The 27415-nt window shown below is 44.4% G+C and overlaps 1 protein-coding gene across 5 annotated transcripts; it reads left to right on the forward strand.

The window, feature by feature from the left end:
- Positions 1 to 8281: 8281 nt before the first annotated feature.
- On the forward strand, positions 8282 to 25900 carry PLIN2 (perilipin 2). Of its 5 annotated transcripts, none has more exons than XM_032306728.1 (9): positions 8282 to 8392; positions 9545 to 9597; positions 9682 to 9877; positions 11652 to 11734; positions 12525 to 12810; positions 13632 to 13810; positions 14642 to 14776; positions 15847 to 16137; positions 25494 to 25900. In XM_032306728.1, exons 2-9 carry the CDS (start codon positions 9568 to 9570, stop codon positions 25632 to 25634), a joined length of 1341 nt encoding a protein of 446 aa, XP_032162619.1. In that variant the 5' UTR covers positions 8282 to 8392; positions 9545 to 9567; the 3' UTR covers positions 25635 to 25900. The 5 variants fall into 5 exon arrangements, with proteins under 5 accessions (XP_032162619.1, XP_032162620.1, XP_032162617.1 ...); XM_032306726.1 differs by having other exon boundaries at positions 8291 to 8388; positions 13629 to 13810; positions 25494 to 25634; XM_032306725.1 differs by having other exon boundaries at positions 8294 to 8396; positions 13629 to 13810; positions 25494 to 25634.
- Positions 25901 to 27415: the final 1515 nt, after the last annotated feature.

The raw sequence follows: 27415 nt of genomic DNA on the forward strand, positions 1-27415 counted from the left end.
TTTTTAATTTTTTATTTATTTAGGGACGCCTGGGTGGCTCAGTTGGTTAAGCGGCTGCCTTCGGCTCAGGTCATGATCCCAGCGTCCTGGGATCGAGTCCCACATCGGGCTTCTTGCTCAGCAGGGAGCCTGCTTCTCCCTTTGCCTCTGCCTGCCACTCTGTCTGCCTGTGCTCACTCTCTCTGACAAAAAAAATAAAAAATTAAAAATATTAAAAAAATTATTTCTTTATTTGACAGAGATCACAAGCAGGCAGAGAGACAGGCAGAGAGAGGGGGTGAAGCAGGCCCCCCGCCGAGCAGAGAGCCTGACTCGGGGCTCCATCCCAGGACCCGGGATCATGACCCATGATCATCAACAGTGTGCTATTAATAGTTAAGTTTTGGGGGAATCAAAACCAAGAGGCTTTAACCCACTGAGCCACCCAGGCGCCCCTTGAGTTAGAGTTTAAATTAATAAACACAGTTGACTCTTAAACAACACAGGGGTTGGGGTGCTGACTTCCTGTGCAGTTAAAAATCTGCATATAGGGGCACCTGGATGGCTCAGTCAGTTAAATGTCTGCCTTTCCTCAGGTCATGATCCTGGGGTCCTGGGATCATGTCCTGCATCGGGCTCTCTGCTCAGCAAGGAGTCCGCTTCTCCCTCTGCCTGCTGTTCCCCTGCTTGTGCTTCTCTCTCACTCTTACAAATAAACAAATTAAATCTTTAGAAAAAAATCTGCTTCCCCCAAGTTTTGATTCCCCCAAAACTTAACTATTAATAGCACACTGTTGATGAGAAGCCTTACTAAGAATATAAATAGTCAATTAACACGTATTTTGTGTTATATGTACTCTATACTGTATTTGTACAATAAAGTAAGCTAGAGAAAAGAACATATTAAGGAAGTTGTAAGGAAGAGAAAATATATTTATAATACTGTATTGCACTTATTGAACAGGATCTGTGTATAAGCGGACTCCTGCAGCTCAACTCCTTGTTGTTCACAGGTCAACTGTATGTATTATAAAGGGCAATTCTTTTTTTTCTTTTTTATAAGATTATTTATTTATTTATTTGACAGACAGAAATCACAAGTAGGCAGAGAGGCTGAGCAGAGAGCCCAATGCGGGCCTCGATCCCAGGACCCTGAGATCATGACCCAAGCTGAAGGCAGAAGCTTAACCCACTGAGCCACCCAGGCGCCCTAAAGGGCAATTCTTTATGCCAAAATGATTCAGTGCAACAGACCTCTTGTCAAATTATATATATATATATATATATATATATTTTTTTTAATAAAGATTTTATTTATTTATTTATTTGTCAGACTGAGAGAGAGAGAGTGCCGGAGAACACAAGCAGGCAGAGCCGCAGGCAGCGGCAGAGAGAGAAGCAGCCTCCCCACTGAGCAAGGAGCCTGATGTGGGACTCGATCCCAGGACTCTGGGATCATGACCTGAGCCGAAGGCAGCGGCTTAACCAATTGAGCCACCCAGGTGTCCCTCAAGTTATATTTTTGTACACATTGTGGGAAGGCCATGGAGCCAGGCATCTCAGGTTCTGGTGTCAACGCTGCCAGTTGTGGTGCCCTACGCAAATCACTCAGCTGCTTTGTCCCTTAGAAGTCTGGCTGGAATGCAGTATTTCTCAAAGGATTACCTGAATCAGAATGACCTGGGCTATTTTTCAAATGTTTCTGGACTTTTTTTTTTTTTTTTTAAGATTTTACTTATTTATTTGAGGGCAAGAGTGAGAGAGAGCGAGAGTGAGAGTGAGAGCAAGAGAGAATCGCACAAGCAGAGGAGTGGGGGTAGGGTAAGGGGCAGAGGGGAAGGGACAGGCAGACTCCCAGCAGAGCATGGAGCCTGATGCTGGGAGCCAAGCGCTCCTATTTTTTTTTTAAGATTATTTATTTATTATTTATGTTATTTGAGAGTGAGAGAGAGGGAAAGAGGGAGAGAGAAAGCCCAAGCTGAGAGAGGGGCAGGAGGAGAGGGAGAGAATCTCAGACTGACTCTGTCCTGAACACAGAGCTCACTATGGGGCTCGATCCCATGACCTTGAGATCATGACCTGAACCAAAATCGAGTCAGACACTCAATCAACTGAGCCACTCAGGTACCACCTGGACTATTTCTTAAATTTGGTGAAAAAGAATCTCTGGGGATGAGGTCCCAGAATCTGTATTTTTTTTTTTTAAAGATTTTATTTATTTATTTGACAGAGAGAGAGAGAGAGAGAGAGACAGCCAGAGAGGGAACACAAGCAGGGGGAGTGGGAGAGGGAGAAGCAGGCTTCTGGCTGAACGGGGATCCGGATGCGGGGTACCGGGACTCTGGGATCATGACCCGAGTCTAAGGCAGTCACTTAACGACTGAGCCACCCAGGCACCCTCCAGAATCTGGATTTTTAAAAAAGTGCCCCAGGCCATTGTCATATGCACAGGGACTCACTAGATGGGATCATTGATAGGATCTCTTCCTGCTCTAAAATTCTATTCATTCTCATCACCTGAATTTTACCTGACTCTACTTTCTGTGAACAAAATGGAATTAATAGGAGAATGACAATGACCCTAGCTAAGAAACTACTACTTGTCTGGTGCTATGTTTGGGGCCTTATACTCATTGTCTTATTCTTTTGCACTATAATCATTTGAGGTAGGTGTTATTGTTATCAGCGAAATATACATAGATTCCAAGTTGGAACTCTGTATAAACTTCCAACTCTAAGATGATTAAGTTCTGGGACATAATGTACAGCATGGTGACAAGAGTTAACAGTACTGCTTTGTGTATTTCAAAGTTGTCAAGAGAGTAGATTTTAAGATTTCTCATCACACACATACACATTGTCAGTATGTGATGTGATAACTAACCTTATTGTGGTAATCCTTTTTCCATATATATGTGTACATATAATAATTATGTTGTGCACCTTAAACTTACATAATGTTATATGTCTACTGTTTCTCAATAAAACTGGAGGGGAAAAGTCAGGGCTCTGATTTCAAAGTCAATGGTTTTTTGTTTTTTGTTTTTTTTTTTTTAATTATTCCCCCCCCCCCACACACTCTTATGCTGCAGTAAGAAACTACAAAAGAACTTATTATAATTGATAAGCTCTAGTGCAGCAGCTTCTCTTCATACAATAGATTATTATTTTAGGAGCTGTTTCTTCATCCTAGTTGAGTCACTGAGCCTCTCCTATTGTGAACGTTAATTACCTGATGTGATGATGATAATCTGAAAACAGTAAGTATCATCACACTCTTTGCCTTATTTTTCTTGCCTATTTAAAATGTATTCTTGGGCACCTGGGTGGCTCAGTCGGTCAAGTGTCTGCCTTCTGCTCTGGTCATGATGCCAGCATCCTGGGATCGAGTCCCATGTCGGGGTCCCTGCTCAGTGGAGAGAGCTCTCCCTCTGCCTCTCAGCCGCTTGTTCTCTCTCTCTCTCACTCTCCCTCTCTCTCAAATAAAATCTTTAAAGAAAATAAAAAAAATAAAATGTATTCTTATATTCTATGCATTGTATGAGGCAATACAAGTCCTTTGTGTGTGACAGAGAATAAATTGGATATTAAATAAATAATCAAAAGTAAGCTATATTTATGAATTCACTGAATAACTGCATTCACTTGGAGGTGCCTGGGTCGCTCAGTCAGTTAAGCAACCAACTTTTGGTTTCAGCTCAGGCTGTGATCTTGGGGTCATGGGATCAAGCCCCACATGGAACTACACACTCAGTCTGCCTCAGATTCTCTCTCTCCCCCTCCCTCTGCCCCTTCTGCGCCTGCATTCACTCTTCCCCCCGGCCCAAATAAATAAATAAATAAATAAATCTTAAAAAAAAAATTCCATTCACTGAAAGAGAAAAAAAATACATGAAGTTGTGATAGCCCAGGATAATTTCAAGTTTGTGAAATCTCAAATCTATAACAAACTACAAGATGGAGGGAAAAGAAAGAAATCAGACAAGACATGGATTTGAAATTTGATGAGATCTATCTTTTATATACTTCTCCTTGAGTTATCCATTTCAGATAGAGAAGGGAAGGGGCCCTGACAAGCTAAAATACATGAAGTTCTTTGAGAAGGAGGAGGAGGTTGGTTTGTTTGGAAACTAAGTCAAGTTAAAGGCCATGTGAAAGAGGAGTGCCTTTTCCTCTCCAAGGTATTTGGAAGGGAATAAAAGAAGAATGGCAGAGGATCAAGCTTGGGCATGATTAGGAAAGTAGATTCATTGGGTCATCCAGGAAATTCTTCCTGCTGGTGACCAGTTTGCATGGAGTTTGAACTGGTCAAAACAGAAATCATCTGGCCTCCTGACTCATTAGCTGTGACCCATTATTTTTGTCTCTGGTTCATGAGAAAAGCAGTTTTTATCTAATTTCCAGCTCAGATGAAAAGAAACAAACATAGTATTATTTCTGCTGTTTTTGAATGCTGTTGTCTTAGCATACAGGAATAGGAAAAGGCACCTGACTGGTTTGGGATAATGTTTGTAGAAAGAACATTTAACACCGTAAACAATATACTGTTATTTTTTTGGATTAAGACAATACAGCTGGAAGGAGCCCTAGATACCATCTAATTCCTTCATATAGGCATTTGGGCCTATGAAGGTTAATTCTATTCACTGCCTAAGAACACATACCATAGATTCGGGAGCAAGACCTACCTGGTTTGAGGCTCAGTTCTGCTGTATATGAGTTTGTGGACTTGGGCCTGAGGAGGGCCTCACAGAAAAGAGCTGTGTAGCCCAGAGTGAGTGGAGTTTGCTAGATGGGTAGGCATTCCAGACAGAGAGACTGAGGGTTTGTCCAAAGAGGGAGGGTTGGGAGGGAGAGAGGGATGCATGTTGGTTGCATGGACAGGTGAATGTAGCTGGAGCTCACAGCGCTAAACCTCAGACTAAAGAGAAATCAGCCAGGGAGAGAATCTGTTGCCCCTCCTCTAGAAGAGGAAACTTCATTGGCAGTTTTTTTTTTTTTTTCCCCTTGCTATTTCACTATTACTTTGTATCAGTTATACACTCAAAGAGGCTAAGTTGCTATAAACTCTAGAATAGGTTTCTTTGTCAACAGGGTCTCCCATACTTTGGAGTTCAGGAGGGCTTGGGATGCTGCTGGTCCTTAGGAGCCCCTTCTGATTCCCCTGTGAGCTGAGTTCTCTTCAGCCCAATGCCCAGTATGGCTCTTGGACAAAACAGCTCTGGGTGTGGTTATAAAACATTAAATAATAGCTACCATTGCTAGGTACCTGACGTTGATTCATTTAATCCCTGCAAAAGGGGGGTGCCTGGGTGGCTCAGTGGGTTAAAACCTCTGCCTTTGGCTCAGGTCATGACCCCAGGGTCCTGGCATTGAGCCCCACTTTGGGATCTCTGCTTAGTGGGGAGCCTGCTTCCCTTTCTCTCTCTCTGCCTGCCTCTGCCTGCTTGTGATCTCTATCAAATAAATAAATAAAATCTTAAAAAAAAATCCTTGCAAAAATTTATGAAGGAAGCACAACTATACTTTTTTCTTTTCTCAACTTAAAAAAAGTTTTTTTTAAAAAAGATTTTTATTTACTTATTTACTTGACAGAGTGATAGAGCACAAGTAGGCAGAGTAGCAGGCAGAGGAAGAGGGAGAAGCAGGCTCTCCACAGAGTGGGGAGCCGGCTTAGGGGCTCAGTCCCAGGACCCTGGGATCATGACCTGAGCCAAAGGCAGATGCTTAACCAACTGAGCCACTCAGGTGCCTCTTTTCTCAACTTTTCAAAACTCATCTAGAGAAGTAGAACATACATGCAAAAAATATTTAGGTTTAATATATTATATATATAAATACATAAATTCATATAAGTTTAATACACTTTCACGAAAAGAGCACAGACATGTCACTAGTGCCCAGCACAAGAAAAAATTAGCAGTGGGGCCTCTGGGTGGCTCAGCTGGTTAAGTGACTCTTGCTTTTGGCTCAGGTCATGATCTCAGAGTCATGAGATTAAGGGGGGCATCGGGCTCCTGCTGAGTGCAGAGCCTGTCTGGGATTCTCACTTTCCCTCTCCCTCTGCCTCTGCATGCGCCCCCCACCCCCACCCCTTGCCTCCCATGTGTGGTGTGTGCTCTTTCTCACGTTTCCTTTTCAAAAAAAAAAAAAAAGAAGAAGAAGAAGGAGGAGAGAAAAAATTAGCATCACTCAAAGGACCTTTCATAACTGCACCCAGTCAGTAGTCCTTATTAGCCCCCAAAGGAACTGTCCTCCTTACTTCCAACAGCAGAGTTTAGTTTGCTTGTTTTGTACAGTGTTACTTGTCTGTGGTTTACCTTAAACTGCAGATGATTACAGGTCTGTTCGTTTTCTTTCATTGCTACATTATTTCCTCTACCTTGTCTCTTGAAACATTTTAAGCCCCAGAAAAGTTGAAAACCGAGTATCGTGAACACCCATATGTCCTTTATAGAGCACCGAGGACTATTAGTATTCCTGCTTTCTGGGTGAGGGAGCTAAAGCAAAGAGAAATGAGGTAACCAGCCGAGGTCATGCCTGTAGGATGTAGTCTTGCATCATTTGCTGTTTACTCAGCTCTAAGACTGTGAGCAAATCCCCTAACGTGTCTGAGGCTGTTTCTTCATTAATAAGATGGGGTTCCAGACTGTTCCGAGGCTGAAATGTGAGGAACATGCGAAACTGTATGTGAAGAGTACAGGGGCTCAAAAGGCATATTAAAAACACAGGCTCCTGAGTCTCACTCTCCAGAGATCCCCCGCTAAGCAGGTCTGGGGAAGGAGGCAGAAAGTTGAACAAGCACCCTAGGGGACTCTGACTGAGGCTCAAATCCCCTCCCACAGTACCAAAAAAAACACTAGTATGAAACAATGATTCCCAAACTTCAGAGGCTATCAGAATCACTGCGAAGACTTGGACATTATTCTTGCCCCGGCCTCCACATTCAGTGACTTGGGAAGACAAAAGAGGGTTGTAGGTGCTGTGTAGGCTTGGCCTCTTTAAGGAGGACGCATGACTCAAAAGTAGGTGAAAGGGAAAAAAGAAGTAGGTGAAAGGGCAAGAGTGTTAGGTTTCAAAATGAGAGGTCAAATCGGAGGGAAGTAAAAAAAAAAAAAAGAAAAGAAAAGAAAGGAAGAAAGAAAAAGATCCAAGGAGTCATTACTCAAAAGTCAATACATTCTTACTATTTTACATCAGACCAGGGGTTAGATTCACTACTGGCACACCAAACATCTGCTTACAGCTGAAACAAAGCTGGAACTCAAAAAAAAAGAGACAGAGAAAGAATTTGATTGCTTGAAGCATTGAAAATGTCAATCACATAGCGGGGGGAAAACCTAAAAACCAATTCAGTGCCTTTTTGGATTTTCAAACATTTATCTTACGGTTTGGTATTGTGTTTTATTTTGAATCATACGGTGCGAGAGGGAGGAAGAAATACCGTATTTTTCAGCTGAGGGAATTTATATGTATGAATTTGGTCTTGTAGAAGGGATACATTTTTACTGGGTCAGTTTGGAGCTTTAAATATGATCCCCTGCCACCTGCCAACTGTCCCTTGTTTACATTCCCCCTGAAAGAAGGCAAGAGGGCCAAGGACGGCAGCAGCCGCTAAAATCCCCTGCTGCAGGTCGCTAATATCCCCTGCCGCAGGTCGGGGTGCGGGAGGGGAAGTCCACGGAACTCCTACCCTGCCAGGGCCCTTGTCAAAACTTGTTTGCTCAGATCATCTGGTGCAAGTCCCTGCATTTTAAAGGCAAAAAGCCTGGAACTCAAATGTTGGCGACTTAACTTCCTAACTATCTTTAAAAAGGCATAACCTACAGTTAAAAAAAGAAAGAAAGAAAAAAGACCATCTTGCATTGTCAGCACAGACCGCTATCATTCTGGAGTGGTTCGGTCCTGCGTGTGGCTCAGAGAAAAAGAAGGGGGCCAACCGACGGTATTTCAAGGCCCTTTTTGGAAACTGCGACTCAGCTTTAAATGAGAAATACATTTGAAAAACTGACTTTAAAAATACAGAAGCCATAAAACAGTCTCCACGGGTCCGTCATCGGGTTAGAATTTCACCAAACTTCAGAAGTGATTTACTTGCTAAAAATAAGCCTAGGAGCCAGGGTTTGCATTTTTTAAAGAGCGTCCTATTTTGAGGACTGACGGGAATCAACAGGTTACTGCCCATTGGGGCGCGCGACTCCGCCGCCACCAGCCTCCCCGCCCCCCCTCCCCCAGCAGGGCGCCCACTCCGGGCGGGGCCTGGGGCAGTTCCGCGTCCTGGGCCGCGGATCACGTGCGGCTGAGGCGCGGAGGGGCGGGGCGGGTGGGTATAATATAGGCCGGTCGCGAGCGCCCCCACTTCGCACGCCGCGCGGGACTCGCAGGGTCGTGAGCTCTCCGCTGCAGTGGGTCGGTAGGTGCGCGTACCCCGTTCCGTGCGCCGCGCACTGGCGCGGGGACCCCGCGGGGCTGTAGGCTGGGACGGGGGGCGGTGGTCCCGTAGCCTGCCCGCCTCGCCGCCTCGGGGCGGTTTCCGGGTCGGGGTCGGGGTCGGGGTCGGGAAGGGGCGGTCTCCTGGGCCTGCGTTTTCCCTCTTGGCTTTTGTCCTTCGAGTCTCTTCGCTCGCAGCTGCAGTGCGGGTGTAGCTTCTGGGCTTGGTTGCGGGGTAACGGTTTCCATTTGTCCCGCAAGTCCGTTACAGAAAAGGAAATGGGCTAGCAGATCTGCTTCAGCAGAATTTCTTTAGGAAGTAGCGATAGCGAGGCTGTGGGCACTGGCGCCTGACTTGCGCGGTAAGAAGGGCTCTTAACTCATTTCCTGTAGCGCTGGGACCCTCGGCGCGGGCGGAGCGTGAACTGTCTAGCTTTGACCGGGCGGCGGCTCCTGGGCTGTGCAGGTTTTTTCCCCACTGTGCTGCTTAGCAGTGAGGCGGTTTTATGTGGGTGTAGACGGGTCATTGGAGGCACAATTTACATGGAGGAGCCTCCTGGAGTGTTTCTTCAGAGCTCTTGTGCTTAGTTTCTCCTAGACTAAATGGAGTCCTTCCCAAGGAAGGAATAAATCCCCCCAGAACCTTGATAGTTTCCCAAAAATGTCTTGTACTCGAAAGCTCTCTTTTTAAGTAATGTATGCACCCAGCGTGGGGCTTGAACTCACAACCTCCAGATAAGAGTCACCCGCTCTACTCACTGAGCCCCCCAAGCACCCCCCTCTCTGGTTTTAATACGGGTTTTAACTTGGTTCCAATGTGTTTGTGAACAGATGATTCTCTTCGAAAGGCATTTCTAGTATCCTGGTGAATAAACAAGACCAACATATCAACGGTGCAGGGTCTTTGCTTTTATTCCCCGCAGATCCTCTCTTCTTTTGGAACTTTACACATAATGTCTGAAAACGGGTCTTAGAACGGGTTTGCCCAGGGGGAGAGCTGAGAGCTAGAGAGTGGGGAGAAGTGCAGAAGACAACCTCAGCTTGAATTTTTATCTCTTCTTGAGATTCACATTTACTTGGGAATGAATTTGAGAGATTCTTGTCCTGGTGTCCTGAAAGCAGTGTCTTCCCACAGATCCTGTTTCTCTGAGAAGAAAAATGGCATCTGTTGCAGTTGATACACAACCGGTATGAATTTTAAATAGTGTCCTGATCCCTTTCCCTACCCCGGGTGTTTTGAAGGCATTAACACGTCCCTCCACTTGGTTGCAGAGTGTGGTGACTCGGGTAGTCAACCTACCCTTGGTGAGCTCCACGTATGACCTTGTCTCCTCGGCTTATATCAGTACAAAGGATCAGTATCCGTGCTTGAAGTCTGTGTGCGAGATGGCAGAGAAGGGTGTGAAGACCATCACTTCCGTGGCTGTGACGAGTGCTTTGCCCTTCATCCAGAAGCTGGAACCACAAAGTGAGTTCTGATTTCTTCCTTCAAGAGTCAGTCCCAAGGGAGGGGCGTCTGGGTGGCTCAGTGGATTAAAGCCTCTGTCTTTGGCTCAGGTCATGATCTCAGGGTCCTGGGATCTCAGGGTCCTGGGATCAAGCCCCAGATCAGGCGCTCTGCTCAGCAGGGAGCCTGCCTTTCTTTTCTCTCTGCCTACTTGGGATCTCTGTCTGTCAAATAAATAAAATCTTAAAAAAAAAAATTCAGTCCCAAGGGATGGGGCAGGGGTGAGCCTGGAACTGGCTGGAATATGTGAATGCCAGCCTTAACACTCCTAGCACACAGAGGCAAGGTCAGGGAATACTTAAGCCTTTACCCAGGCACTTGCTGCCTTTCCTTAGAAACTGCCACATGGCCCTCATTGTTCTGGAAGACCTGCCTCATAACAATAGACCATCAGGAGAGCGAAACAGTTACCTAGAGATGCCTCTGTACTGACAGCTGAGATCACAAGAGGAGCTAGTGGGTGAACTGAAATAAAGGACTTCATGAACTGTTTTAAAAAGTAATACCTGTCAGCTGCAATTAACATAAGCAATTCACCCACTTGAAGTATACAATGAAGTGTTTTTTTATTTTATTCATAGAGGTGTGTAAGTATCTTTGCAATCGATTTTAGAACCTTTCCCATCACTTCAGAAAGGAAGCTCATGTTTTAGGATGATGAAAAAGTTCTGGAAATAATAGGGTGATAATTACACATATTGTGAATGAACTTAATGACAACAAGTTACGTATTCTGTATACCTAGGAGTGGGACTGCTAAGTCCTCTAATACTGTGTAAAGCTTTTGAGGAGCTACCAGACTGTTGTCCAAAGCCCCTGCACCATTTTACAGTCCACCCAGTAGTGTATGAAGGGTCCATTTCTAACCACTTTTTTTTTTTTTAAGGTTATTTATTTGACAGATATAACAAGTAGGCAGAGAGGCAGAGAGAGAGGAGGAAGCAGGCTTTTTCTGCTGAGCAGAGAGCCCAATGGGGGGCTCGATCCCAGGTCCCTTGGATCATGACCTGAGCCGAAGGCAGAGGTTTTAAACCACTGAGCCACCCAGGCGCCCTTATTAACAGCTTTTTAAAAAAATTTCTTTCTGAGATTATTTTTTTAACTGCTTGAGTAAAGGTTTAAATCATTCCTCTAAATGGTTGGATCATGGACTTTTGGGACTAGAAGGAAGCTTTAGAGCCTGGTTTTCCAAACTCTGCTCCTTCCCAGATGAACTTATTAGTGCATGGGTCATTACTGGAAGGGAAGCTTAGATTTAAAACTGGGCCTTGCTGGCCAGATCCAGGGTGTGCTGTTTGCATACTGTTGGCTGGTGACAAACCGGAATATGCCGCCACTTCTGGAAAGTGTAAGTGGGGATTAAAATGGAATGGAAATGCTCATTTTGGGAATTTCAGTTACTTCACTCCTGGAATGATGGTTCGGGTGAAGCCTGGCTTCCCTTGGCATTAACCTTAGATACCAGTTGATGAGGAAGAAGCTTCTTAGCCAGCTTCTTAACCTGGCATGCTGCCGCCTCTGCCTGCTGCTTCCTTCCACCCCCTTATTTCCCTGTCTGTAGAAAAGAGTTGGTAGCAGCCTGCTGTTGAGCTAGACACTAGGCGGTGCATCGATAGTAAATGAGGATCAACAGTTTTGCCATTTTTTTATAATAAGGCCCAAGTTTCAAGGTACACTGTAGTATTTATTCATTCTTAACTGCACTTAACGTTTTCCCCATTTGCAATTCTTCTAGTTGCGGTTGCCAACACCTACGCGTGTAAGGGGCTAGACCGGATTGAGGAGAAACTGCCTATTCTGAATCAGCCAACAAACCAGGTGAGCTTGCGGGGGGAGTACTGAGGCTTGCTGCCTCATATGTCTTCGTCTCCGTGTTCTGTCTGTTGAGTGCAGGCTGTGCATATCATAAACAGAAGGTACTCTGTTCTCCTGAATGTGTTTTTGAAAGGCCATTCCCTTCCTTGCTGAATTACTGTTAGGTTACTGCTAAGAAGCAGAGATGAGCTAGCCACTTTTGGACTAGAATGCTTTTACTCTGATCTTTATTTGTGGTTTTGCCTCTGGATGGTACTGCTCTCACAAGAAACTGGTCCCCATGTGGTGTTAGATAAATGCGGGTGTGGTGTTCAGAACCTTTTCTTAGTTGGTATCCAGTAGGATGGAGAATGACTGCTCTGCCCCTGTGCGGGCTTCCTGGGGCCCTGTGCATCAGGCCAGGTGGGCACATGCCGTACCTCTCTGTCTGCCCACAGCCATGCGTGAGCTTCTTTCCCTATAAGTATGTCAACATGGAAAGTGCCTTTTCTTCTCTGTAGTACTCTTTGTGCCTTAGAACACATTCATCGAGTTTAAAAAAATACTTTGTGACAAATTTTACATCATTTTACCTCAATAGCTCCTCCAGCAACCCTTGAATGGTGGCAGTGGCAGGTAGGGGAGATAGAGCTGATGAGAAATGGAGGCTTAACCGACTCTAAGTGACTTGCCTCACACCTAATGCTGGAAGTTGAAAGGGCCAGATTCCTCCTTCAGCATTTCAGTGAGGCTGTGTAGTTGGTGTTTATGGCTGTGCTGCTCCTCAGCCCAGTGGTGTGTTCTCTATTTATAGGTGGTTGCCAGTGCCCGGGGCGCTGTAACGGGGGCAAAAGATGCTGTGACAACTACGGTGACGGGGGCCAAGGATTCCATGGCCAGCACTGTCACCGCGGTGATAGACAAGACCAAAGGAGCAGTGACGGGCAGTGTGGAGAAGACCAAGTCTGTGGTCAGTGGCAGCATTAACACAGTCTTGGGAAGTCGGATGATGCATCTGGTGAACAATGGAGTAGAGAATGCGCTCACCAAATCTGAGTTGCTGGTGGACCAGTACCTTCCTCTCACGGAGAAAGAACTAGGTAATTGGTTAAGGCGCCTGGGTGGCTCAGTTGGTTAAGCGTCTGTCTTCGGCTCAGGTCATGATCTCGGGGTCCTGGGACCCTGCATCGGGTTCTCTGCTCAGTGACAAGTCTGCTCCCTCTGCCTCTGATCTGTCACTTTCGCTCTCTTAAATAAGTAAGATTTTTTTTTTTGTAAAGAACTAGGTAATTGGATTTTTGTCTTGAACTAATGGTTTATATCTTAAAAGCAGTCTTTTAAAACGGCTCCATTGAGATCTGCTTCATATGCCATAGAAGTCACCTGTGTGAGTCTGAGAGTGCCCAGCCATCACCACAGCCCAGTGGTGCCGCATTTTTGTCATGCCAGAAGACCCTTTTTGCCTGTTTGTAGTCCCATCTCCCTTTTCTTTCCCAGGCAAACGATAAGGTGTGTCTGTAGACTTTTCTCCTAAAGTAGGCTTAAGTTTCACGTTGAATACCACATAGTAAATTTGGAAACTCTGGAGAGAAATTACCCTAGAGAAATTTTCTGTAAGTGGATTGTCTTCAATGGTCTGCTTTATACAATCGTTAGCATTCAGTGCCAAATACGATGTTGTCCGAGAAGCTGACTGTAATGGATTGAGATGTGTTAGATGAAAATGCAGGATGCAGTGATAACTTACGTGTTGGGTAGTTAAGCCCAGCAGCAGGCAGGAGCTCTCTTGGGGAAATAAGAGCGTAATACCTAGGTGGGTGGGTAGAATGGACCAGGTAAGATCCAGATTAGAGGCCAGGCCTCATCACTAGCTGTGACCCCTTATGCCCCCCCCCCCCCACCTTTTTTCTGATTTCAGAAGAAGAAGCAAAAAAAGTTGAAGGGTTTGATACAGTACAGAAGCCAAGTTACTACGTACGATTGGGATCCCTGTCTACCAAGCTCCGGTCACGTGCCTACCAGCAGGCGCTTAGCAGGGTTCAAGAAGCCAAGCAAAAAAGCCAAGAGACCATTTCTCAGCTCCATTCCACTGTGAATCTGGTGAGTAAGATATCATTTAAAGGTAGCCAAGGTGAGTTGAGTTATTTCAACAAATGAGAGTAGATGCAGTCATGAAATCTAAGAATTTTAATCTTAATGAAAAATCCAAGAGTAAAATGGGGAAAGAGGATACTCACAGAAAAGCAGGTGTAGATAGCTGAACTCTAGGAAGCAATGTTCTCTTGGCCTCTCACACTGGCAAAGCTTGACGCTGTGGGTAATGATGTAGGGAACGGAAGGAGTTATGCGTGTACTCATGTACTTCTGGGGGATATAGGGACTGTTCTGGGTAAGTTACATCTATGCCTTGAGCAGTTTCATTTTTGGAAGTGTATCCTGTAGATACTTGAAGTTGTTTCGAGTTGCAAAAACGTATAAGCAAGGCCTGTCAAGTTATAGGAAACTAAATTGCTACATCATAAAGGAGCTATTGTGTAGCCTTTGAAAGTTGCCAAATTACAGAATCGTATGTCCTGCCGTTTCTTGCTTGGAAGGGGAAAGAGGTAGCTGGCAACAGGGAAGAGGAGGTTTTAATTCTTTTTCCTTTGGTGATTTTATCTTCTGTGAATATATGTACTAAATTTGAGTTGCTTTCCGTCTGCTAAACTGGAGATAAATTGGAGACTGTGGTTTAGTAGTGAAACAGGCAGTAAAGAACTACGATTACCTGGCTGATTTACAAAAAAAAACCAGTAAAATTAATAGCAGGGATCGCTCCTTAAACTCTCATGGAAATTTTTTTATATTACCTGATTGATACCATAGACCTGAGAACAACAGGCTAACCTGAATGACTGGTTTGTTCCTTCGTGTTATTTCAATGTGTTCTAGATTGAATTTGCCAGGAAGAATGTGCATAGTGCCAACCAGAAAATTCAAGGTGCTCAGGATAAGTTCTATCTCTCTTGGGTGGAGTGGAAGAGAAGCATTGGCTATGATGATACAGATGAGTCCCACTGTGCTGAGGTAAGACATCTCCCCTGCAGTTTCTGAGGATGTTCTTACTCAATTTTTCATTCTCGTTTTCCCATCATTCTCAGAATATTCTGTCAGAAGTTTGAACATGACTATGTACCTAGGTTAAGTAACAAAAGACTAAAATGTGCAGTAACTTTAATAATCTACAGACACATATATTACCCGTAACAGAAAGTAGTATTTCTGTAGGAAACATGGGCCTGCCCCTCCTACTGGGTACAGACCAGACTAGTGGGGGATACAAATATTTGTACTGCTTTTGATGACATAAACAAGATGCTAGTGAACACAGATGAAAGGAGCCTAACTCAGCCTTAGAGTAAGGATGGGTGAGTCTCGGCTTGCTGGAAGAGCTCCGTGCTAAGCTGGGATCTCCTGGGTGCATAAACTAGGTGAAAGGGCACTAATGTTCCGGATGCAGCAGTAGCACACTGTGGTCCTAGGAGGTGGTTCTTTGGGTTGCAGCAGCTTGTATGCACTGAAAAGTGCCTAATACTGCTCTACTCAGGGATTTTTTTTTTTTTTAAAGATTTTATTTATTTGACAGAGATCACAGGTAGGCAGAGAGGCAGGCAGAGAGAGATAGAGGAGGAAGCAGGCTCCCTGCCGAGCAGAGAGCCCGACGTGGGACTAGATCCCGGGACCCTGAGATCATGACCTGAGCTGAAGGCAGCGGCTTAACCCACTGAGCCACCCAGGCACCCTCTACTCAGGGATCTTATGTGGGCTTTTAAAAGTCAAAGAATTGGGCACATGGGTGGCTCACTGGGTTAAGCCCTCTGCCTTCGGCTCAGGTCATGACCTCAGGGTCCTGGGGTCAAGTTCTGCATCGGCTCTCTGCTCAGTGGGGAACCTGCTTCCTCCTCTCTCTCTCTGCCTGCCTCTCTGCTTGCTTCTGATCTCTGTCAAATAAATAAACAAACTCTTAATAAATAAATATCTTAAAAGTCAAAGAATCCAGGTATATGTGGACACAAAACCCGTTTACTGTAATTGAACTGATGGATTAAATAGCATTGTTGGAGCCCCTGCTGATTTGTCAACTGTTGTATTTTCAGCACATTGAGTCACGGACTCTGGCTATTGCCCGCAGCCTGACGCAGCAGCTCCAGACCACGTGCCACACCCTGCTGTCCAGTGTCCAGGGGTTACCACAGAACATCCAAGACCAGGCCAGTCACCTGGGGGTCATGGCTGGTGACATCTACTCAGGCTTCCGCAGTGCTGCCTCTTTTAAGGAAGTGTCTGACAGCCTCCTCACTTCCAGCAAGGGGCAGCTGCAGAAAATGAAGGAGTCTTTAGATGACGTGATGGATTATCTTGTTAACAACACGCCTCTCAACTGGCTGGTAGGTCCCTTTTATCCTCAGCTGACCGAGTCTCAGAATGCTCAGGACCGAGGTGCACCGAAGGACATGAGCAGTCAGGAGGCCCAGCAGCCTCAGCACAGAGCAGCTTAGAGCTGTCCTTGTCACCAGGACGGGTGCAGCCTGCCAGAGACTTGATGTTGCCATTAACCTGCTAGATGCCTTTGAGTTGGGGAAGCATTTAGCTAGAGAAAAGGTCCTCAGTTGTAGTCACTTCTAACTGGAGTCAGAGCCTTAAAATGTTTGGCATTAGATGAGTTCTGTTGTTTACCTGGATGGTAAGAAAAGAAGGCTAGGTTGGTCAGAGTCTCTCCAGGACTCCCAGAAAGTTTCCATGAATTTATGGTCTCATTCATTGTTACCATTTTTGCTGTTTGTATTGAATAAAAGTACCTTCCCCTGGGCTGTGCTGTGGGGTAGTGTCTGCTCTGTGGTCTGATCTGAGTAGGCTGCTTCTCACTGGCTTGTCTCACAAAACATGCCTGTACAATCTTTTTTTTTTCCCCCTATGAAGGAAGGCGCCCTATGTATTCAATAAAATTCACTGCAGAACAGATCAATTTTATGCTGTGTGTGCCATGTGCTTTTGTGTTTTGCTTTCCTAGAGCTGCTTGGCCTGCATGACCAGGTTATTAACACACATACATGAGTTCCAGTCAGCCCCCCAAGGAATTGGCTAGCGCAGTAACATTGGAAGGCTAGTGCTAGGAATGGAGTGTTTGGTAGCAGATTGTTTTAAGATTTCATTTATTTAGATTTCCTTCATTCACTGGACCAAGAGAGGGAGGGAGAGCAGGCACAAGCAGGGGGAGCAGCAGGGAGGGGGGGAAGCAGGCTCCCTGCTGAGGAAGTCGGAATGGCTTGATCTCAAGAGAGGGGATCACCAACACAGCTGAAGGCAGACGCTCACCCAGGCTCCTGATGACAGGTTTTCAACAAAATAAAGCTAATGTGTATACAGGAATTTTTACGAGGGGACAATTACTGCCTTTATCTCCCCACATTTTTTTTTTAAACTTTAAGGATTTTACTTGAGAGAGAGCAGACTCCGCACTGAGCAGGGAGCCAGCCTCAGGACTCAGTCCTGGGACCCTGACCTGAGCCAAAGGTAGATGGTTAACTGAGCCATCCAGGTGCCCCACTTACCTCCCCATTTACTCAACCTTGGGAGAGGGGTTTTTAAACCAGTACAAGGCTGCTCATTGCTGCCTGCCCTGCTGAAAAGGAATCAAAAGTTGAAAGGAAGCGAGTGAGTGACACTCTGCATCAGTTTCCTATATAAAGGCAGGCATTTTTTGCTAAAGGGCTGTTAAAAACTGTGAGCCCTGAACTATGAGACTGGTCAGTGTCATTCTCAGCAGGCCTGGACTTGGCTGTGTCCTCATTTTGGGAGAAAGTCACTCACACTAGTTGGTGAGATACTGTTGGAAGACCAGATGGGAGTAGTCAAGACTTTAGACCCTCAGCAGGAAAGCTGCTCACTTCCTAGGTGTTCAGACTTGGAGCCCCTCGATGTTGGCCAGTTGGGAGGGAATCTCAGGAATCTCCTTAACAACAAAGCTGCAGTATGCTGAACTGTTACAGAAATAGTTGGCAAATGGTGAAACACAGCAACGTGCTTCTGTGTGTTCTGGCTACAATAAGGTTAGCAAGGCTGCTCTTCAGAACTGAAGTCTTAAGATTTGTCTCCCTTTTCTACCCTGGCTCCCCCGTTCTCCCCAAGAAAACAAGGAGGCAGCATATAACTACATGCACCTTTTTTTTTTTTTTTTTTTAAAGATTTTATTTATTTATTTGTCAGAGAGCGAGAGCGAGCACAGGCAGACAGAGTGGAAGGCAGAGTCAGAGGGAGAAGCAGGCTCCCTGCGGAGCAAGGAGCCCAATGTGGGACTCGATCCCAGGACGCTGGGATCATGACCCGAGCCGAAGGCAGCTGCCTAACCAACTGAGCCACCCAGGCGTCCCAACTACATGCACCTTTGATGTGAGTGAGACACATCAAAGCTTACAAAAGTGACAAAAGCTTACAAAGTTACAAAAGAATTTTCCCCTTGAGGTAACTCCAGGAATCAAATGAATTGGAAGAGAGGGACTCCCTGAGAGGCTTCTTGAAGTTGAGAGGCGACTTTGTTTCCAGGAAGGTGGTGAAAGTTCCAGGACTTTGTTTCAAGGCCACGGTTCATGGGCTTCCAGAATGGAATCTGTCCATCCACACGCCCATCTGTCCCCAGTAACTGGCACTTTCTAGAGCAACTGTCTACCAAACACTTCTTTTACTATGACTTACAGGGTTTTTGTTCTGTTTTGTTTTGTTTTTTGTTTTTTTTTCTTAATCCAAGTGGACCATGACCTTGCCCCTCTGCCTCAAAACTCCAAGGCTCCTATCTTGTGGTTTATTCTAAATGGTTGAAAATTACATGCCCTAGACTACACATACTTTCTTAATCCTGAACAAACATGTTTCCTCATCATAAAAGTCGTAGTGCCAACTGAATTGCTATAGAAATTGGGACTGTTCTCAAACCTTTATGAGGCAGACAATGTAAAGACTATTCTTAGCTTCCAGAGGAACACCACTAGCCCTCATTTTTTGCCACGTGCTCTGTACGCTTGTAGTTTTGTCTGTCCTTGGGTCCTGAGTCTGTGCCTATGTGCATTCCATTCTGTTCTCAACATGTCTCAAATCGTTTTCTGGCTTCTTAGAGCTTTCTTGTTGCATAAATGGGCAGTTTCGGTTTAACAGACTTTTCCCCAAGGAGCACAGTTCTTGGGAGGAAAAGCTGAGTAAGCACAGTAACTGGAAGGTTTAAACATTTGGCTGTATGAAGGCTGGCATGGCATGCTTGAGTGTTCAAAGATGTTTTCTCCTTTGCATGTAATAAGACAGACTGCTTAGTTCTGGGTAAAAAGATCAAAGGAACATGGCATACTAGCCATTAATCCCTCAGACTTAGATTTCTCATCTGTAATGTAGAATTACTGATGCTCTCACAGAGGAAAGTGAAGTGTTTGAGGATGGGGTACCATTTTCTGTTCTGCACTAGAAGCATGGGGACACCAGCTGTGGGGCAGTGACATACAGTGTCTTTACCTTGCTAGTTCAGTGTAAGCACATATTACCAGGTGATTAGGGAGATACATCCACTTTGATAAGGCATTACAGATACTAAAGAGCTAATGAAGTGAAAAAGGAAAAACTGAAATTTGGTCTATTTGAGCTTTTCCTTTTTTAAAGATTCACTTACTTGAGATAGCAGGGGACATAGGGAGAGTGAGAAGCAGGCACCCTACTGAGCAGGGAGTCTGAGGGGGGGCTTGATCCCCAGGACCCTGGGATCTTGAACTGAGCCTTAAGGCAGATGCTTAACCAACTGAGCCACCTGGGGGTCGCTAGAGCTATTCCTTTCAGAAAACCATTTAGCCCATGGAGGTGGCTGGTGAGGGAGGGAGGAATACAAAGTAGGATAGATACTTGTGCATAAATCTTTCAAGAAATGAAGTGTAAATGATGCCTGGGAGAGTAGATGTGGGGGTATGGCACGGAGGGTCCTTTGCCAGTCTGGTCTTCTGGGCTCTTAACGGAGTTGGGACTGGGTGAGCTCCAGGAGTGACCTCACATGGAGGTCTGCATGGATGATGGTCTAGTGAGGTGTAGATAGCTGCATTTTTCTATATATATAGTTGCATTAAAAAATTATTTAATTCACTGTTTGAGTTTGTAATAGAAGGCATGAACTGTGATGAGAATGGAAAGACCAGAAACATCCCCCAAAAGGTATTTATCGTCTTAGGGGAAGCTTGTTGACTGTTCAAGTAATACCTGGGGTAGAACACTACTTGTCCCTCACTCTGGCCCCAGTCTGCTAATTGAAAAATTCCCTACCTTTTTTTTTTTTTTTTTTTAAAGATTTTTAATTTATCTGACAGAGATCACAAGTAGGCAGAGAGGCAGGCAGAGAGAGAGGGAGGAGGAAGCAGGCTCCCTGCTGAGCAGAGAGCCCGATGTGGGGCTCGATCCCAGGAATCATGACCCGAGCCGAAGGCAGAGGCTTTAACCCACTGAGCCACCCAGGCGCCCCTCCCCACCTTTACTATTACAAAATTAACCTGCAGAATATCAAAGCAGTACAGGAATGGCAGGGCAACAATTTGGGTTTTCAGTTTTATTGGCCAAAGCAAAAGAGAATGCTAACTTAGGGGATATTTCCTGCTGGGGGTGGTGGGGGAGTTCTGATGTCTTCTAGAACTTAAAGTGAGGAAAGTAGGGAACAGTGTTGTTAACTGACACTTTACAAAAGTAATGAAGAGACTAACTGGTATTTCCATGTAGATAATGATGGAAAAACAGTTACATTCTGCTTTCATTTCTCTTGGGTGTATGCGTGAGAGTGGCATTGGGAGTGGGTCATGTAGTCACTGTGTCTAACTGAACTGCCAGACTGTTCACACTGTTTGCTACATCTTACATGCCTGCCAGCAAGCTATGGGGGTTCCGACTTCTCCACACCTTCACCAACACTTGGTGAAGCCAACGGCTTAAAGAAAACTTAGCATTGGGCACCTGGGTGGCTCAGCTGGTTGAGCGACTGCCTTTGGCTCAGGTCGTGATCCCAGATCGATTCCAGCATCAAGTTCTACACTGGACTCCCACCTCTATGGGGAGTCTGCTTCTCTCTCTGACCTTCTCCCCTCTCATGCTCTCTCTTGCTCTCTTTCTCAAATAAATAAATTAAAAAAAAAACAGCATTATAAAGAGTAGATGTTTCGTTTACACTGGCTGGAGCACAGGAAAACTCAGCTAAGGACGTAGCTCATGTATCTATCAGACTGACTCCACGTATAAAATAGCCCTAGTGAACTCCACACAAATAACATCATCAGGGAGCATTCTCCTATCCTCTCTCTATGCCAGGGATTATCAACTGTAAAGATTGATAAAATGCAGATTCCTGGGTTCCACATCTAGAGATTCTGTTTACTACGTTTTGGTGGTAGTACCAGGCACCTGCACTTTTTAAAATCCTCCCTTCAAAAAAATAAGTTAGGGGCACCTGGGTGGCTCAGTGGGTTAAGCCGCTGCCTTCGGCTCAGGTCATGATCTCAGGGTCCTGGGGTCGAGCATCGGACTCTCTGCTCAGCAGGGAGCCTGCTTCCTCCTCTCTCTGCCTGCCTCTCTGCCTGCTTGTGATCTCTGTCTGTCAAATAAATAAATAAAATCTTAAAAAAAATAATTAAAAAAGCGCCAATCTAAAAGCATCCCTTAAAAAAAAAAAAGAGCATCATCTCTAGTGATTTCTGCTGCAGGTGACCTACGGACTACTCTCTGGGAAGCAAAGGAAAGAGGAAACAAATTAATTTTTTTAAAAGATTTTTTAATTTATTTGACAGAGATCACAAGTAGATAGGCAGGTGGGGTTGGGGGAGGGGAGCAAACTCCCCGCTGAGCAGAGAGCCCAATGTGGGGCTCAGTCCCAGGGATCACGACCTGAACTGAAGGCAGAGGCCTCAACCCACTGAGTCACCCAGGTGCCCCAGAAACAAATTACTTTAACCTTTGACAAAAATAGGACTAGGGTTACCTGTAGTCCTCTCCAAATAAGACCTTCAGTCTGGGTTCTGTAGTGTCCTAAGACATACTTTTGGCTTACCTGCTCAGATGAATACACAGGAGCTAACAGTGACTAGGTTCACTTTAATTTTGTTGGGATGATTTCCTATGCTAAGAGTTCTAGCCACTTCCACAAACTTAGCTAAAGAGAAATCATCGGGGTACGAGAGGGTGTTATACAGCAGGGAAGGGGATGTGCACCCGGAGGTAGTACCCCCTGTACCACACTGTTCAAATACAGCAGAACCAAGGCACTCCCAGCTCTCCAGCTTGCAAGCACGTCAACAGGCCACACAGGCAAATCTATTTTGAATGGTAATTTAGAGAGAGAGCACATGCACAGGGTGGGGAGAGGGAGAGCAAGAATCTGTAACAGACTCCCTGCTGAGCGCCAAGCGGACCCCAGGTTCCAAATCACGACCCTGAAATGGTGACTTGAGCCAAAACCAAGAGTTGGACATTTAACTGACTGAGTCACCCAAGTCCCCCAGTATTTTTATTTCTGGAACAGTCTCATCTATCCAGGGCCTCAGGACACCAGTAGGCCACCTTTAGGCAAATAAGTGGCCCCTAGTCCCAGTATGTGTAGCGCCATCTTCTGGAAAGTTGTCATAGTAAATACGGGACTCCAAGAAGTGAGATGAGACAGGTGCCCCCCCCTAAGGTCGTATGGTGAGCAACCTGCGCAAAGGTACACAGAGCTGGGCGCCTGGGTGGCTCAGCTGGTTAAGCAACTGCCTTTGGCTCAGGTCATGATCCTTGAGTCGCAGGATCCAGTCCTGCATCTGGCTCCCAGCTCCACGGGGAGTCAGCTTCTCCCTCTGACCTTCTCCCCTCTCGTCCTCTCACTGTCTTTCTCTCAAATAGATAAAATCTTAAAAAAAAAAAAAAAGGTATACAGGGTCACAGGAATCCTAGCATGGTCATTTGGTTTCCTTGGAAAGAATGTGTTGCTAGCTTCCTGTCCTTTCAGGGAGGGACTGTGGTTATCTCAGTATTTTGTAGTCTGTTTCTGAGTTTGGCCTCTAACCCTGAGGGGTGTTCTCTGCAAGAGAATATTTACACTCCATCAGTGGTCTAGACTACACTTGTTCTTGTCAGTGAAAAACGGGTTCATTTTATAGGTGTATGAAATGATTTCTCTTGTGCTACATTTGTAAAAACCTCATAGAATACCTGTAGATGATCAGGCACAACTGTAACATTTTACTGTAAACTCACTGTGGAAACCTGATGGACTGTGACTACCTCTTGGTTGCTCCACACTTTATTTTATTCACAGCCCCCAAGAGGTTTTGCTGGTAGCCAGGAATTTAATGGAAATTAGACACTCTGGATCATTCTGGATTTATGGAGGGGGAACTGTATGACTCTTCTAAAGCATCTCAGGTACTGGAGGCACATTTTAAATTACTATTATTTTTACAGCAGCGCTCTAAACTTTTTCTTTAAAATTTTGAGAGTGAGATAATCAACCTTTTGCGAAGAATTCTGCTTTAGGCCAACAATTACCTAGCCTATAGGTGACTTTGGAGGAAGTGTGTGTGTGTGTTGGTCTTTAAGGAACTAATGAAAGTAAAAGCTACTGTTCATTAGGCACCTTTTACAAGTTAGGCTTATTCTACCTTCATTCTTCATATGCAGCCAAATGAATTAGGTGCTTTCCTCATGGGAGAGGTGAGGAAACAGTTTGAAAAGATAGAAGGATGGGGTTTAGACTGATGTCTATTGATGTCAAAGGGCAAGTATTTGTTGTTGTGCTTGTTCTAGCACTCTTTTTTAAAAACTTTTTTCAAAGATTTTATTTATTTGACAGACATAGCAAGAGCGGGAACACAAGCAGGGAGAGTGGAAGAGGGAGGAGTCGTCTTCCCATCGAGCAGGATCCCAGGACTCGGGGATCATGAGCTGAGCTGAAGGCAGACGCTCATTGACTGAACCACCCAGGCACCCCTCTTTTTTTTTTTTTTTCCTTTTATGATTTTTATTTATTACAGAGAGAGAGAGTGGACAAGCAGGGGGCGTAGCAGGGAGAGAAGCAGGCTCCCCACTGAGCAAGGAGCCTGCCTCAGGGCTCCACCCCAGGACCCTGGGATCATGACCTGAGCCAGTTTAACTAATGGAGCCACCCAGGTGCCCTCCCCAGCACTGTCCTTTGGGAGAAAACTGCAGCTTGTCTCCTGTTTGGAGCCCAGAAAATTTCTTGGCCTGAATCTTCTTGTGTCATAGCTTCCTGTTCTCTTGTGTATTTGTTAAAAAAAACCAAACAAAAAAAAGGAAGTGATATCGGATGTTAAAAAAAATACAGTTAATATGGGGCACCTGGATGGCTCAGTGGGTTCGTGACTGCCTTTGGCTCAGGTCATGATTCCAGGTTCTGGGGATTGAGCCCCATGTCGGGTTCTCTGTTCAGCAGGGGAGTCTGCTTCTCCCCTTCCCCCAGCTCATGCTCTCTCTCACTCACTCACTCTCTTTCAAATAAATAAAATCTTTAAAAAAAAAACCCCAAACCACATCAACACCCCCCCCTCATACAATTAGTAGAGATAGTTCAGAAGAGAGAGCTAAGTCATGCATATCTTTTAACTAATAAGGCTAAAGTTGCAATAGTTGACTTGTCTGGCTAACATTCTGAATGAGTTTGTAAGCTCATTGTTGGATTTTGTGGATGTCAGGTTGCACTGAATATTTGCAAAGTCAGCATTCATAAATAGAATGCAGTTAGATCTGGGCAAACTGAGAGCCTCGGGAACAAATGGTCTGTACTCAGACCAGACGTTTCTCTGAGCACCCGAGTTTGTAGGGAAAAGTACAACAAACAAGATTCTCTCTTATGGTTGGTTTTCCTTCTTGTTTTACTATTTCTTAATTGTGAAATATACACAACATCAAATTTACCATTTTAACTATTCTTAAGGGTACAATTCCATGGCATTGGGTATGTTCACCATGTTGCGCCATTGTTACTGCTTTACGTTTCTAGAACATTATCATCTCAAGCATAAATTCTGTACCTGTTAAACAATGACTCATTTCTTTCCTCCCCCCTCTCTGCGTTTTGACGATTTTTGTTATGTTTCTGTTATGTTTTATGTTATGTTTTTTAGTTATGTTGCCTCTGTTAGGTGATTAGCCAATCTTTTTCTCTGCTGTCAAGCTTCCAGCCTTTCATAATTTATTAGACCTTACTAATTTTCTGCTTCTCATCTGCTGTTGGCTAGGAAACATCACTTAGCTTATCAAATTTGCATGTAAAGGAAGAGTTCCTAGAACTTCTTATCCCTGAAAGCCTTTCCTCTGTGGAGAAGTACTAGGACTTTGTGATGGCTCTTCCAACTATTAAAAGACCTTTTCCTTCCTCAGTTCCTAGACATTTCCCAAAGGGTTTATATTTGTAAGTCGGACTTATGATAAAAGTAGAGCATTACTGTTTTTAACAGAATAGTAAATTAACAGAAGAATAACCAGAAAGGCCTGATATTTTATATTTTAAAAGACACTTTCATTTAGTAAGTTCCACCTAGGTGGTTTCCTTTCAAAGAGAAGTTTCCTTAGTGCTTTTATAATATGAGTGAATTGTGGGAATAAGACCATGAATACCTTGTTAGAAAGCCTGTCTACAGAGCAAGTAAGGGCCATTCACAAACAGTCGTGTATCCAGGAGCTCACCTGGACATGACTGCACATTTCGTTAGTGTTTTTTTTAATATCCAAGATTCTTCTTTTTCAGGTATTTGATTTCACTGTCATAGACTTGACATCTGAGACTGATGAAATTCCAGATATTATAGCTTTGGAAGAGGAGGATGCATCAGATCACTCACATGCTAATGGTCCCGAGTCCTCTCAGGGCAAAATATTGAATAACTAACAAGAACATACTCCCTTTGGCTGAATACACAATTTGGGTCACATTAAACTTCATGCTTGCTCATGTGTTTATTCCTGAGGCTTTGGGGATTAACCTCTTGTGGGTTATAATCTCTTTCTTTCTTTCTGTTTGGCTACTTGGTCTTAATTGTAATGAAACTGATTGGTGTAAACTTTTGTAAGAGAACCTAGTTCTGCAGCATATATCATTTCATGTAATTCAAAATTTAATCACTGATATGCCTATAATAAAAATTGTGCTGTGTATAATGTTGAATCAGAGTGATTAAATGTTTTTTTTTAAAGATTTTATTTATTTATTTGAGAGAGAGAGACAGTGAGAGAGAGCATGAGCGAGGAGAAGGTCAGAGGGAGAAGCAGACTCCCCATGGAGCTGGGAGCCCGATGCGGGACTCGATCCCGGGACTCCGGGATCATGACCTGAGCCGAAGGCAGTTGTCCAACCAACTGAGCCACCCAGGCGTCCCGATTAAATTTTTTTTTAACTTATATATTGACACTTTTGTCTTTATTTTTGGCCTCCCAGGATGGGTATCTTTTTTTTTTTTTTTCCCTAAAGACTATCTATTTATTTGACAGAGAGATCACAAGTAGGCAGAGAGGCATGCAGAGAGAGAGGAGGAAGCAGGCTCTCCGCTGAGCAGAGAACCCAGTGCTGGGCTGGATCCCAGGACCCTGAGATCATGATCTGAGCCGAAGGCAGAGGCTTTAACCCACTGAGCCACCCAGGCGCCCAGCCAGGATGGGTATCTTAATAGGTCTGTGGGTCAGTGTTTTTTTTTTTTTCTTTTCTTTTTCTTTCTCCTAGCCTAGTGGTGGGCGTCTGATTGAAAATAGATCAACTAGGAGGAAATATATGGCAAGGAGTAAAGACTGTGTGTTCTAATACTGGCTCTGCCACTTACTAGTCATGTGACTTTAAACAAGTTACTTAATTTCCTTATACCTCTACTTCCTCATCTGTAAAATGGGCATAATAGTAGTTTGTTATGAAGAATAAACAAATTAACATTTGTGAAAAGCTTAGAGCAATACCTGGTGTAAAGTAGCGTTAAATAAGTATTAAATGGTAGAAACAATGGTTGACCCAGTAGTTGTGAGTATCCCTAGTGTCCAAATCATAGTTTTGAAATGTCTTTTCCCACTAAAAGAAATCAGGGCTTCTTAGAGAAATGGCTGATTCCAGGTTTGAGGCAGAAAATTTACAAGATGATCCTTGAACTTCTTGCTACTCCAGATGGCAAGGAAACTGACTTGAAGAGTTTCCCATTGACTAAAGATAGGGCAGTTTGAACTTCAGTAAGGATAATAATTGCAATAGTTTGAACCCCATCAAGTGCAAACCCTTTTAAATATCGAAGTGAAGAGAGAAATATCGAAGAGAGAAAAAAATGAAACAAGATGAAACCAGAGAGGGAGACAAACCATAAGAGACTCAATCTCAGGAAACAAACTGAGGGTTGCTGGAAGGAAAGGGAGTTGGGGGTTGGAGTAATGGGGTGATGGATTTTGGGGACATGTGTTGTAATGAGCACTGGGTATTATACAAGACTTACGAATCACAGACCTGTACCCCTGAAACAAATAATGTATGTTACTCGATTGAACTTCAATTAAAAAAAAAATTAAGGGAAAGAAAGAACAATTCATCTTCCTTTATATATACACCTGTATTTTAAAGATTTTATTGATTTATTTTAGAAGCAGGGAGGGGCAGAGTGAGAGCAGAGAGAGTCCCAAGCAGACCCCACACTGAGTCTG

This window comes from Mustela erminea, chromosome 12 (assembly GCF_009829155.1).
Source record: "Mustela erminea isolate mMusErm1 chromosome 12, mMusErm1.Pri, whole genome shotgun sequence".
In the NCBI taxonomy this organism is placed as follows: domain Eukaryota; kingdom Metazoa; phylum Chordata; class Mammalia; order Carnivora; family Mustelidae; genus Mustela; species Mustela erminea.